The following is a 14,162-nucleotide window of genomic DNA, read 5'->3' as shown; positions in this document are numbered from 1 at the left end:
GGGCAGCGGAGGGGGGTAGAGGAGGGGGGCAAGACTCCATGGAGCAGGGCTTCAAGGAGCTGGGTGGAGACTGGACTCTGTAACCCTTGCTGTCCTCATCATGTCACACAAATATACCGAAAATTGACAGTCCTTCCAGGACTGTGAACCTGCTGCCGGCCCCGTGCATCCTGACGACATGTCATGGAAGCACCCCTCTCCTAGCGGACGCCAGCTCTCAACCCTACATGTGCAGCTGTCGCTCACAGCACAGACGGACGCTAGCATCTGGCGACACAGAATGCTGGGGCTCCCTGCCCCCTTCCCAAATGCAGAGGTGATGATGTCATTCCGTGGAGCCCAAGCCCAGCTCCTTAGGCTGGGCGTGGGAAGCAGTCTAGGATCTGGCCGGCTTGCCTGGGTTTCTTCTCCACCCTGGTCATCCAGCAGAGCAGAGCAGATTGCTGCCCACACAGTTGCTTCCCCCCGAGCATCTTGACTGACAGCTCTTGTGCCCATTCTACCTGCCTCTCAGGTTTCCCAGCAAACCTCAACTCCCTTTCCGAGCTTCACTTAAAGGGTTCCCTCTCACTGGTGACCCATCCTCTCATCCCTAATCTAGACTGAGCTGACCAACCTCCCAGCAACACCATTCCCTGTATCCTGCTGCCAGGGCCACAAAGCCTCCTCTAGGGGAGCTGCTGGGTCTTAGTCACATTGGTGTCCACAGTGCTTGGAGCAGTGCATGGCTACCAGGCAGACAGTGGAAGACACCTGCTGAGTGACTTACATTGCAGGGGCTCAGTAAACCAGCCCAGACCAGGCACACGAACAGATCCCCACACGGTACAGGAGGCTCCAGTGCTACTGGAATCTTTGTGACCCCAGCAGTAGGAAAGAGTGAGCAGACCTCACTTTCTAGGCCTGAACACAACTGTCACTTTACATTCGTGTCGTTCACATGGCGCTGGGAGGCCTGCTAGATCAGGTGGTTCCTGAGAGCCTCTCTCAGAACTTCCGAGGCTATGATTTGACCTACATTTGCACACTGCACACTGAATGGATTATCTGAAGTCACATAGAACTTCTCTGATGGGCCGGACTATGCTGATGATAATCTTGCCCACATACATGGCGACTAACAAGTATTTCCACATGTAATTTTGCTTGATTTCTGGCCTGCCTAGGCAGCAGAGCCAGGAGTCTGGGGCTCATGGTGGGTTTCTGGCTTGCAGAGACACCTGAGCCAGGAAGGTGTGGAACCGAAAATGTACATCTCTGGTCCTGGCCTGCAGGCCACCGACCCTGTAGTACCGTGTGCCACTCACACACGCAGTGATAGCATAAGCCTTGAAGGAGACGCAAAGTAAGGGCACAGGATTACATGCATCTGCCTGCCTGTGGACCTCTGCTTTCCTGGCTTTTAAGACAGAGGTGTCCTGTGTGGCCCTTATCCAGAGACAGTTGGGGAGACATCCATGCGGCCCTGAGAACATCAACGAGTTGAACTTCAACTGGCATCTGGCATGTGAGTCCAGGGGGACAAACTTGCTGTATCCAGCCAGCTGTTGGCCAGGGCCTTCCTGGGACAAGACGCCTGCTAGAGCCCTTGCTAGCTGCCCAGATGGCCTTGCCTGGTTGTGGCATTCAATGCAACAAACCGGCTTCTGCAGTGAGCAGTGCTCTGCCCTGAGAAGGTACATCCCATAGGATGGTGGACAACAGACCTACCAGGCGCCCACAGAACAGACGCACACAGGGGTGGCTCTGGCTAGACAGGAGAGTGTGAGCACGTACATGCAGAGCACCTCCCTCCAGTCCTTCCACCCTTCATTTCAAACCCTCGCTCAAGGCCACGTCCTTGCAGAGCAGGGGCCAAAGCCCAACTGCTCCCTGCTGAGTCCCTCCAGGCTCCTGTACATTGGTCCACAACAGGTGCTTCTTAAGTGCTAAACGGCTATGCTTGGTTAGTCATGCCGCACCACACACCAAGGCAGCAATCCCTCCTCTAAGGCCTGGGGTCTCACTGTTCTCTGGAGGGGAAGGGAGGGGGCTATAGACGGGCCAAGGTAATCCTAATTAGGGGGGAGAGATCTTGTTGGTGAGGTCACAGGGCCAGGCCTGGGAAAGAGCTCTAGTGAGCGCCCAGGAAGCAGTGAGAGGGGCGCATAAACAGCCAACGCCTGTGACTGCTGGCAGCTGCCTCCACGGGCACCTGGCCCATGCACGCTGGTTCTCCCAGCAGTCCACCCAGGCTTTCAGGGCCCTCACCTTTCAGGAGAGTCAAGATAAAATTACTGCACAGCTCTTGTGACCCCTGCCCAGGTTCTGAACTTCTGAGAGCCTTAGTCTCTGGCCTGTGAGATGGGTTTGATGCAGCAGCACCTCCTGAGCTAACTGTATGCTATACCTGCCTTAAGCAGGTGGATGAAGATGATCCCAGACTGCCCTGTGGTTCTTCACAGAGAGCCCGTCCAGCTCAGGACCAAGAGGAAAAGTCCTTTTCCCAGGGGTCCTGGCCCAGCGAGTCCAACTTGTTCCTTCTGCCTTCCTGATCTCCAGCCTAAGGGATCCTCCCCTCATGGGGCCAGGCCCATCCCAGCCATTTGGAGCTGGACAGCGCCATCCCACGGTGATCCCTCTCTTAGGACCCCTAAGTGGACCCCTGGCTGCCCATCAGGAGGTAGGTCATCCTGCCATTTCATTCTGTGTCACTTATATTCAACAGGTGATAGGACCTCAGGCCTCTGGCACCTGTGCAGCTCAGGAGAGAGACAGAAAGAAGCTTCCCTCCCATGCCAGGCTCTCCATGTTCTCTAAACCCAGGGTACATGGCGCAGTGGGTCAAACCAGCACTTGTGGGCCTGGTGGCTAAAGTCCTTGCCTTGCATGCGCCAGGATCCCATATGGGCACTGGTTTGTATTCTGGCTGCTCCACTTCCCTTCTAGCTCCCTGCCTGTGGCCTGGGAAAGCAGTCGAGGACGGCCCAAAGCCTCAGGACCCTGCACCCAAGTGGGAGACCAGAGAAAAAGCTCCTGGCTCCTGGCTTCAGATCAGCCATTGCAACCACTTGGGGAGTGAACCAGCAGATGGAAAATCTCTCCATCTTTCCTTCTCTCTGTATATCTGACTTTCCAATAAGAATAAATCTTAAAAAACAAACAAACAAAAACAGTACTTGTAATTCCTGTATCACACAGCACTGGTTCAAATCCCGGATACTCTGCTCCCAATCCAGCTCCCTACTAACAAGCCTGGAAAAGCTTGGAGGATGGCCAAACACTTCAGACCCTGCCACCCAGGTGGGAGACTAGACAGAGGTCCAGATTCCTGACTTCAGCTTTAACCAATCAGCTTTAACCAACCATTTGCAACTATCTGTGGAGTGAACCAGTGGACAGAAAATTTCTTTCTCTTTCTGCCCTTCAAATAAACAAAAATAATCTTTAAAAATAAAATGCCAAAACCTATGGTGCTCACCTTGCATGCCTGGAGCTGTCTGGGTTCTAACCCACACAGATGCAGGAAGGGAAGCGAGAGAGAAGCAACACAGGTAAACACAGCCAGATCCCCAAAGCATAGCCAGGCTGACGCAATGCGTGCTGGGTCCCTGTGTGAGTCACTTACCATTCAATGCTGAGTCACGTGGCAAAGGCCAGATTCAAGTGTGGGTCTGTCTCTGGAGTACAGCTGGTGCCCCCTGGGACTGACTGTGCTGATTGAAAGCTTCATTAAAATGTGATCTACAGTCACACCTAACTTGAGCCCAGAACCTAGGTCTGGGGCAGCTCCCGGGTGCATGTTGCTCTCCATCACACACCTGCCGTGGGAAGCCCATGTGTCCAATTCCCTCTGCTGAGACCAATAGTCTTGGCTGTCATCCTCAGAGGTGTTCCTAATCAGCACAAGGCAAGTGGCATTTTCTCTAAGGAACCAACAGTGACTGTCTGAAGCCTGAAGCCAGCCCTCAGTGATGGTGTTGGGGTACTGGGGTGCGGTCAAGGCCAGAGCTGGCCCAGCAGGTGCCCTCAGATATGTGTATCAGTGAGAAGGGTGGAAGCTGGGGCTGCCAGGGACCCACCCCTCAATGCCCTTGAGCTTGTGTGTAGTGGAGCAAAGGAAGTGAGTGCTCAGAACACAAGGGAAATGAACGCTTGCCAGGCCTCCGTCCAAGCTGGACTAGGAGGTGGAAGATGAGGGAGGAGCCGCAGCTCCAGCCCTGGCCATTTATCCACACATACATGTGCACACATACTCATGTGGACACACACCAACTGTGTTCTTCTAGCACAATTCATATGCATACACGCTGTGCCTGCACCACAAGGCAAGAGCGACCCCTTTCTCCTCTGGAAACGGGTCCTGCCTTCCTATCTCATCTGCCCACCACCATTTTCTCACTAGGTTTCCAGGGAGGGTTACATCCCACATCTTCCTATGTGTGACTTGGGTATCCCTGTCTGCAGCAGGAGAGGGAAGGAGGGGAGGAAGCAGACAGGAGGGATGAGGAGTGGAGAGTTCACAGCTGGGTCTCCACAGTGCACATACACATCCCTGTATAGGAGCTTGGGACCTGAGACCCTGCTGGAGGTGTAGGGCCCCCAAGTCCAGCCAGGGCAGAGGGACAAGGTCTTCTCAGAGCATCTTCACTTCCAGCCTAACTCAAGCCCACAAGAGGCTGCCCTGGAACATTCTTTATCGCCCTGCTCACCATGGGCTGGCCCCCTGGCTCCAAGTGCCCTCTGAGCTCCTAGCCTCTCTGCTACTCCCCTCTGCTGTGTCCTGCTCAGGGTTGGTCCCCTCCCTGTGTGGTGGTCCAGACCAGTGGACTCCTGCTCAGGGTTGGTCCCCTCCCTGTGTGGTGGTCCAGACCAGTGGACTCTCCTGGCCCCTGGTCCTCCTTGCCTCTCTGAGAAGGCCCCACCTTGCTACCATATGGCTGTTGATGTCTGTGTGTGGGGGGGTGCATATGTCCGTGAGCCTCTTCCCACACACACCATGGTCATGAGCATGGTCGCTTTAACCCTAAGCTCTGAATCCCTCCAGCCTGACCCCTGAACTCAAGGCCCCTTTTTCTGGCCCTCGCATTCCTGTTCATCCTCTCCACAGAATACTTCTGGAGCACCTGCTCTGGGCTACAAAAGGGCCCAGGCCCCCCCCTCACCTTCTCCCCAGCAGGTCCAGCCTCTGGGTCTCGAATGCCTCCCTAGTGCAGTCGCTGTATGGGAACCACGACACCGCCTGCCCACTGACGCAAGGTGGCTAGAGAGGAGACAACATCAGGGAGAGGGTCCAGCAGACAGAGGAAACAGAGCAAACAAAGGCCCAGTAGCTCCAGGAAGTGCTGGAGAGAAAGGTGCATGGGGGCGTGGCTGCTGAGAGGAGGAGGAGAGCACGTGGGGCCAGTTGGCTGCCACACCTCTTCCCTCTGGCTCACCGTACAGTTCCTTTGTGCCCAGTGCCTCTGCCACACTCTATGTGAGCTGCAGACCAATCCTGTGCCTTCCCCCACTCTTCCTGCAGCTGCCCTGGGGCCTGGTTTCCACCAGCAGTGACAGCCAGGCCTCTGCCCGCCCTCCCTGGGCAGTTCCCTGGTGCTGATGGAGCCAGCCCAGAGTTGCCAGGGAGGTGTGCCAGGTGAGATGGCATGCACAGTGTGGGTGTGGGCAGCTGGGGAGGAGGCCCGGCCATGCCCCGGCCCTAGTCTACCCTCTTGGCAAGAGTGAATGCCTGCTCGCACGCGCACTTGCTCTATTGGCCTGGGGATCTGCAGCTGGGTGTGTGTGTTTGTTGCCGCTTGAGCCAGGGCAGTTACTATGGGTAGATAATAATAGCAGTCGTAATCCTTCATAATTGGACCAGACTTTGCTGTCTGCAGGGCACTTCCATGCCCGTGACCTCATCTGACTTCCACAACCGCCCCATAAAACGGGCAAGGCTAGAGTTTCTTCTAGCCCCGCTTTCCAGCTGAGCAAACACAAGCCCAGATGGCCCGGAGTCACATCTCCAGCAAGTGGCATCCTCAGGCCTGGGCCCTGGGTCTTGTGGCACCTTGCCCAGCTTGCACCTCCAGCCTGAACAACCTCACTACGGAGGAGCCCAGCTTGCCGCTCATTATCTGACAGTGGAGGGAGGCTTAGCAAGTATCTAGATCAAGGGCTTGTCCACGCATCTGATCCGGGCAGGGGGAGGCTCAGGGTCACTGAAGAAGGAAACACAGCCAACCCCGGGGAGGGCAGGGAACCAGCTGAAGGTGCACAGGCAACTGAGGAAGCCCTGGTTCCATGGCTGCAGGGCCGCAGGTTTCACGGGCATGCCTGTGTGCGTGTGTGTGTGCGTGCGCATGCACGCAGAATCATGGGAAGGACCCAGCTATAGGCAGAAGAAAGGCTCTGGTCCAAACCCACTCCTGACAAGCTGAGCTCAGGGTTTGCATCTATAGCTCTTGTCCTTCTTGTTCCAAGGGCTGTCCTCAAAGACAAATGAAACAAGAGTTCGGAAGCACTCACCACACAGGAACAGCCTCTAAGAATGCCAGGGGTATAGAAAGGGATGGAGCATGCATGAAGAGTGCTCACCACTGGACCAAGAGACAGCCAGCAGAGCTGTGGGATGTACTAAGACCTAAGAGTTCGGGAGCCCTACACCTGGTGCCAAGTTCCCACTTACATCACCTCTCCAACAACTCTGGTCCAGTCCACTGCAACTTTGATGAACTTGCCCTGTGGCTACCAGACCCTTCCCAGCATCACCATCCCTTACCCAAGCAGGCAGAGGGAGGAGTTATGGGAACCAGAATACAGCAGTTATACATACCAGGGGAACCACAGCCACCTCTGTCACACCATCTGCTCACAAGGATGGGGGCAGGGGCTGAGTCCGAGTGCTGGGGGCTTCTGGCAGGGGTAGTCTGTCTAGGGGTGTACCAGGCTTGCTAGGGTCCCAAGGCAGAGAGTAGGGCTCCCTACCTGTGTGCTGAAAGCCCCTGTGTGTGGCAGAAATCATGCCTCTGAAAACAGCTCCCAAGCCAGAAGCCACATAAAGGATGACCAGGTGATGTCACACCACTTAGAGCCCAGGATGGGGATGCAGGGGGGCAGGGATAACTTGCACGCGGCCTCCTGTTCATAGCATCCCTCATGTCCCCAAACTTGTCTTCAGTGGAAGTTTTCCAACATTTAGTGGCAGCTAAAAGAGACGGCCAGTGTAATGCAGCAAAAAACACTGAACCTAGACACAGGTGCGCTGGGGGCCTGAGGTAGTCAAAGCCCAGGGCAGGTGGCCACAGCAACACCACGTGTAACTTCTCCTAGCCTGTTTCTTTGTCACCAACATCAAGACGGAGGGAGGACACTCAGTGCCCAGTGTGCAGAGCTGTCATGGTTTGGGGCCTGGGGCCCGGCAGGTGCTCACCTTGCGGTCCTCCTCCCGCTCCGGAGCAGAGCTCCTGGTGTCCCCGGGGCCGCTGGAGGGCATGGCAGGCAGCTGGGGCGCGGGAGGCAGGCTTGGGGCGCGCGGGGCTGGGGAGCTTCGAGGAAGGAGCTACCGTGGTCTTGGCAGGCGAGGGTTAAAGTGCGAACATAGATCTTGGTGCGCAGCCGCTGGTGTGAGTACTGCCTTGGTCTTTCTGTAGCTTTGGGTTTCTGAAGGCTCACCTGTGCGAGAAAGGAGGAGGGTGAGCAGGGCAGGGCACCCACCCTCCCCCCTCTGGGGTCCCACCTGGTCCCCAGCCCCTAGGGCTATGCCTGGCTCGTGAGGCCTGCCGCCTCTGCCCTCACCCCTTCTCCCAGCCTCATTAGCATCGCAGAGATTGGGGAAGCTGGGGCAGATTGGGTCAGCGCAGCACTGGTAGGCTCCCCAGGGCCGCCTCTGGCAGATAGCCCTGAGTCCACAGCAGGCTCCCGGCCGCCGCCTGTGTGGCCAGGCACACTGGGTGCCGCTTGTGGAACTTCAGTGGCCTCCTGCCACCCCACCCTTATCACCAGCTTCCTCGGAAAGCTTCCGGTACCTTCCCTCCTACCCCAGCCAGCCTCTGGGGAATCCCAGCCTCCCTCAGACCCTCCCCACCCCCACCCAGGGCCCAGTCCCCTCCGCCACGCCATCCCGCCTCACATTTTCTTTCTAATGTGTCCTCACCCGACCCCCCACCCCCACACTGCCGGCACCACGTGGAGGAAATAAGTGGCAGTCACAGGATGTAGTGAAATGAATGTCTCCTCACTTCAGGACCAGTGCCGGGGCCCACAGCAAGCTGAGGTCTGAGCTCAGGCCACAGCAGCCAGTCTGGGGTGGGGGGTGGAGGGCCTGGTGTGCTGGGGTCTCCAGGGGCCTGCCCTGTCAGGAGTAAGAGGCCAAGGTCAAGGCCACAGCCAGGCCCAGAGAGGGGCAACCTCGCTCTTCCACTGCCTGCCCGCCCACCCGTCTGCTGAACCCAGTCCCCTTTGCCTTTGCAGCCGGGGCGGGGGGGTGGGGGCTGCAGGGGACATTCTGAACACACACTGCTGAAACTTCGGGGTGGGGGGGACATAGCAGGGGGGGCGTTCTGCTTCCTTTCCTGAAGTCAACAAAATCACAAAGCCAGGGCGGCAGGCCAGAGCTGGGTATGGAGGAGGGTGCTGCTGCCTGAACTCCCTTCACCGGGACCCCAGATACCACATAGCTCCCCACCCCCACTTAGGGAGAGCCAGCGGCCAAGTCTCTGCCTTGAGTGAGCCAGGCCTGCCCGGGAGGGGCTTGGCAGCAGCGAGAAAGTGGGAGGCAAGCTGGATCAGGGCCACCCACGCCCTTCCCCTTCCAGTTCCCGTTCTGCTTCCCCCGGCTCCCCTCCCTCTTGGGCTTCTCATCCCATCCCCCTCCAGCCAGGGCTCCCTGGAAAACCAGGAACCGGGAGATGACACAGGCTTGGTTGTAGGGGTGAGGGGATCTAGTAGGGGGAGGGATAATGGCAGCCCTTACCCTTGTGCAGGTAGGGGGAGGGATGCCTGTCTGGTGGGGGGAAGGAGGTGGGTGCTCAAGCCAGGCCCTGTCCGCAGGGAGTAGCAGGAAGAAGCTGCTGGGGGCCAGGACAGGAAGGGCCCATAAGTTCACCTCAAGACAGCACCCCCACCCCCTGCTGTGCTGCAGCAAGCCCAGGTAACAGGCACTTCTTTTCCCACACCCTTAGCATTTGCTCCCAAGTCCCTGGGCAAGGGAGGAAGGGGGCTGAGGGCACTGGTGACCTTTCACAGGACCCTGGACCACCTCCTCTGGCAGTCCCTGTTCCCATCTTAGCTCAGGGCTGAACTTGAGGCTGCAGTGGGTTAGGGCTTGAAGTCAGGTCTGACTCCTAAGCTATGGGATCAGGCTATTGGTGAAGCTACTCACAGCCACTCTTAGGGGCCCACATCTCCCCAGGATTGGGGGTTTCCAAATCCCACAGCCCTCTGAATTCAACCCAGGAGAAGAGTCTTTTCTACCTTTTCACATGCTGCTTTCTGTTCTTTTTCCAGAAGCCACAGTGAGGCACAGGGTCAGACAGAGGACTCAAACAGACATTCACTGCCTCACTTCTCCAAATGCCCGCAATGGCAGGGGTTAGGCCTGGTAGAAGCCAGGAACTGGACGCTCCATCCAGGTCTCCCCCATGGGTACCCAAGTCCTTGAGCCATCACCACTGCCTCCCAGGAAGGTGAGTTAGGCGCTGTGGCAGGACTCGAAGCAGGGAACGTTGACGGGGATGCAGACATCTTAACAGCTGCTCCAAACGCCCACCCAAGATTTTTTCCTAACAAGGTATCGATTCACAAGATTGAGCTGTACAAGATGAAAGACTCGGTCATCAAAATCTAGGGGCCCAGGAGGCACATCAGGAATAGCCAGGTGTGAGATGGGAGCGTGGAGGCCGATTTGTAACAGTCTTTGGGACAGCACAGGTTCTCTGGGACTAGGGGTGAGGAAGGTGCAGGTGTGACAACCAAGAGACTGAATGAAAGCAGTGAAATGCCCCAAAGTTGAAGACTCATACCTGCTTTCTGGAGGGCACAGCGGAAAAGGCAAGAGGAAAAGGATCTTCCACCTGCTTACACTGAGGGTCCCAGGTTCCTCCCTGGACTCAATGGGCGGGGGCCAGCATCACGGGCTGCAGGTAACGCTCCTGCTTAGGACACCTGCATCCTGTATCAGTGCATGGGTTCGAGTCCTGGTTGATCTACTTCTGATCCAACTTCTTGCTAATGCACCTAGGAGGCATCAGATGATGGCCCAAGTACATGGGCCTCTGCCACTCACATAGGAGGACCTAAACAGGGTTCCCATCTGGTCTGCCTGGCCTGGCTTAGCCCTCGCTGGTGTTACCATTTAGGGGAGTGAGCCACTAGATGGAAATTTCTCTGTCTATAACTCTGCCTTTCAAGTAAGTGAAAATTCATTTTTTTTCCCATGGCAGCTCAACTAGAAAGACAACTGTCGCATACACTGGGATGATATCAGACAGGAAGGCGCTGGGAGAGACTTGGGACACTGAGGCTGAGAGAAGATGCTCCTGGCTTGGTGAGACCCAGAGCCAACATGGCCTCAGCCTGCTCAGCTCCAGTCCTGAGAGCAGCTCACCAGGTGCCGTGTCCTAAGACCCAGGAGAGAAGGTAAGAAGGTCGTGGGATGAGAGTGAAAAGAATGTGACAACGGCCTGGTCCAGGCGCAGAGGATACAGCTCCCACCCAGGTTGACTGAGTTAAGCTCCCCGTGTGCCCAGGACTGCCGCCGCCCACACCCACTGTGTGGAGCCTGACAAACTCCAGGGACTGCTCACTGCCACACTCTGCCATACAAACCCCCAAACAGATCAATTTTGGATCCTGGTGGGCACCTGTCATGGAGGATGGGCTCTGAGGAGGGGTGACAGGTGCCCAGGGACTTGAGCCTTCACTGGCTACCTCCTAGGCTGTGCCTGCACAGGAAGCTGGACCAGAAGTGCAGTTGCTGGGGTCTGTGCCAGGGATGTACACACTGCATGAGGATTCCCAAGTGGTGACCTAGATCACTTGCTGCACACACGCCCCGTCCGTCACTTCTAAGGACCGTTGGTGGTTACATTGGATCCACCCAGATCACCAAGGATAATCTCCCCTTCATCACAAGCAGCTTTATGGAATCACACCCACCCCATGACCTCACAGGGTCAGGGGACTAGGACGTGACCCTCCCTGGGGACCCACTGCCTGCTACAAGCACATCCTGACAGGTGTATCAAGTACTCAAAAGAATCCTGGAGGTGTTTTTTATGGCAATGTGCCTATCAAAAAGACAACTCCAGGGGATGGCTGGGGAGTAGAAAGCTTGGCTTTGCAAGATGCCCTCTAAACAGGAAATCAATGGGGGACATTGACATGGGTGAATTAACAGCATGTAGATGAACACTCCTTAAAAACAGGAGATGTGAAATCGCTAGGAGAAACGGCAGAAAGGGCGAAGGGTGTTGTGCCCCTGAGATCAGCAAAAGAAGAGGTGTATCAGGAACAAGGACGTGCTATTTAGTGCCATTTGACTTAAGTTACGTGCATATGGCACGGTGAGCACTGAAAACTAGGAAGACACAGGGGGTGGGATAGCATGGTGGTGCTGCAGGGTAAGCCACTCTATGGGACATCTACATTCGGTATCAGCAAGTCTGGGCTCGGACCCTGCCACCTCCTCTGCCGTAGAGCCAGCTCTTTGCTAATGCACCTGAGAGGCAGCACATAATGGCTAAAGTGCTTAGGCTGCCGGCATTCCTGTGGGAGACTCGGATGGAGTTCCTGGTTCTGGCTTTGGCCTGGCCTGGCTGTGGCCGCTGTGAGCTTTTGGGCTGGGGAAGAAGTGAACCAGTGGATGGATGATCTGCGTGTTCTCCCCTGTCATTCAAATAAATAAAATAACTAAGAGTGAATGGGTGAACATTGAAAAGAGAAAAGGGAGGGGGCAGGGAAAAAAGAGAAGGGGGAGCAATAAGAGGCACTCGTCTTCCAAGTGTGGCCAGGGCTGGGGTCTGCCTCACCTGCCTCCGGTGTGGGTATGGGGACGGGTCTGTCGTCACACGCGCTGCTCACCCACACAGGCTCCATCAGCAGCTGTTTCGGCGCCACCTCCCTCTCCACTGCCTCTCCCAGCCCCCGCTGAACCCGTCATCCTCCACACACATCACTTCCACCCAGAGCAGCACGTGCTCTGCACGCCCACCTCCCCCACCTCCCTTCCGACCTGCAACTGTGCCACCTCCGCCCTCAGCCACGGTCCCTGCTGCTGCTAAAGACCCACAGTGTCACCCCCTCCCAGGGCCTCTAGGCCATCCCTGCTGCCCCAAACCATGCCCACTTTGCTGCTCAAACCCCAACTTCACAGCACCCCATTCCAAGTTGCACCTCCCCAGTGCCAGCCAGGAGGTCCCCAACAGCTCCATCCTGCAGTGCCCACAACTCTAAATCATTGCTGCACCCTAAAATATCCACAAACATGCCACCTAGGGGCCCTGCTTTTCCATCCCAGATCCTCTGCCAGGAAACACCAGCCATGGCCACAGCTATCACAGCTATCATAGCTATCACTCAGTCCCCCTTCTCCAAGCAGGCCTGGGTTTGGGTCTACCTGATTTCCCTCCCTGCCTGCATTGCGGCCCCACCCTACTCCAGGCACAAAGCACGTGACCAGGCAGAGCCAAGTAGCCTTAGGAAGGCTGTGGGATGAGGCGGTGGCTGCTGGCTGCCATGTGGGGCGAGCTTGCCAGAGATCAAAGAAGCAGGGAATGAGATGGAGGGATCAGCCTGGGCCCTGCACCTGCTGAACCTGTAGCCTGGAGCTTTTCTGAATGTCAAGGTTGTGGGAGCACTCATTCCTTCGGTGCAAATGTGGGACCAGCAGTCGGCAGGGCTGTGACACCCACGGTAACCTCAACCTAGTGAAATCCACCTGGGAAAGCTGACACTGTGGGTTCCAATCCTGGACTTTATTTTTTCTACCTTTGATTTATTCATTTATTTGAAAGGCAGAGTTATATCTAGAGAGAGGTGGAGTGAGGAAGAAAGAGAGAGGAGAGAGTTCTTTCATCCACTGGCTCACTCTCCAAATGCCTGTGGCAGCCAGGACTGGACCAGGCAGAGGCCAGCAGCCTAGGGCTCCATATGGGTCTCCCATGGGGTTGGCAGGGACCAAAGGACTCAAGTCAATATCTGCTGCCTTCTGGGGTGTGAATGTGTATGGCAGGAAGCTAGAGGGGAAGTACAGTAGCTAGAACTCAAACCAGACCCTCCAATACCGTATGTGGGTATCCCAGGTAGCATCCCTACCATTGTGTCAGGTGCTTGCCCCAAAGTGGATGCTCTGCTTCTCTCCAGATGAGAAAAACGCAGTTATAAGAAAGGTGAATAAATGTCCTACGGTCCTGGAGCTCACAAGTGGTAGAGGTAGCAGATGCAAGCCTGGTCTCTTCCAGTGAGCCACACTTGGCTTTACAGCCCTCATAGTCACCCACAGCCAGACTGGGACTGCTGTGGACCACAGCAATCAGAAAACAGAGCTTCTAGGGCAGGTGTCTGAGGCTGTGGTTGAGCTGTCCCTTGGGATCTGGACATCCCATATGCAAGGGCCTGGGTTTGAAACCCAACTTCACTCCCAATTCTAACTTCCTGCTACACACTCTGGGAGGCAACGGAGATGGCTCAAGTACTTGGGTCCCTGCCAGCCACAGGCAGAACTGGATTGAGTTCTAGGCTCCTGGTTTCTCTTGTGGGCATTAGGAGAGCAATGAACCAGATAGATCTCCCTCTACCTTTCCAATAAAGAAATAAAAGTTTAGAGCCTGGCGTGGTAGCCTAGTGATTAAAGTCCTTGCCTTGTATGCACCAGGATCCCATATATATACCAGTTCATGTCACAGCTTCTCCACTTTCCTTCCAGCTCCCTGCCTGGGAAAGCAGAGGAGGATGGCCCAAAGCTTTGGGACTCTGCACCCATGTAGGAGACCTGGAAGAAGCTCCTGACTCCTGGCTTCAGATGGGCTCAGCTCTGACTATTGCAGCTACTTGGGGAGTGAACCATCAGACGGAAGATTTTTCTCTCTGTAAATCTGACTTTATAATAAAAATAAAATCTTTTTGAAAAATGAGAGGAAGAAATCTTTAACAGAGAGGCGGCTTCTGGTCCATCTCACTTCCCTAGTGATGGTTCTCTGCAG

At 55.9% G+C, this 14,162-nt stretch overlaps 1 protein-coding gene and 1 long non-coding RNA gene across 2 annotated transcripts in view; one reads left to right on the top strand and one right to left on the bottom strand.

Annotated features, from left to right (window-relative positions):
• The window catches only part of DNMT3A (DNA methyltransferase 3 alpha), a 69,576-nt gene extending 59,216 nt beyond the window's left edge, over positions 1-10,360 (bottom strand). Inside the window, exons 1-2 of the mRNA XM_058668186.1 lie at positions 9,984-10,360; positions 7,394-7,635 (exon numbers count right to left, since the gene is read on the bottom strand). Coding sequence (XP_058524169.1) covers positions 7,394-7,456 — 63 coding nt within the window. The 5' untranslated portion in view covers positions 7,457-7,635; positions 9,984-10,360. The remainder of the gene's footprint in view (positions 1-7,393; positions 7,636-9,983) is intronic.
• On the top strand, positions 5,424-14,013 carry LOC131481032 (uncharacterized). The gene is made up of 3 exons (XR_009246000.1): positions 5,424-5,617; positions 10,404-10,599; positions 13,886-14,013. It is a non-coding gene; the product is annotated as an uncharacterized LOC131481032 (long non-coding RNA).
• Positions 14,014-14,162: the final 149 nt, after the last annotated feature.

Source organism: Ochotona princeps, chromosome 8 (assembly GCF_030435755.1).
Source record: "Ochotona princeps isolate mOchPri1 chromosome 8, mOchPri1.hap1, whole genome shotgun sequence".
Classification (NCBI taxonomy): domain Eukaryota; kingdom Metazoa; phylum Chordata; class Mammalia; order Lagomorpha; family Ochotonidae; genus Ochotona; species Ochotona princeps.
Note: the sequence above shows the minus strand (reverse complement) of the source record. Positions and strands in the feature narration are given on the sequence as shown.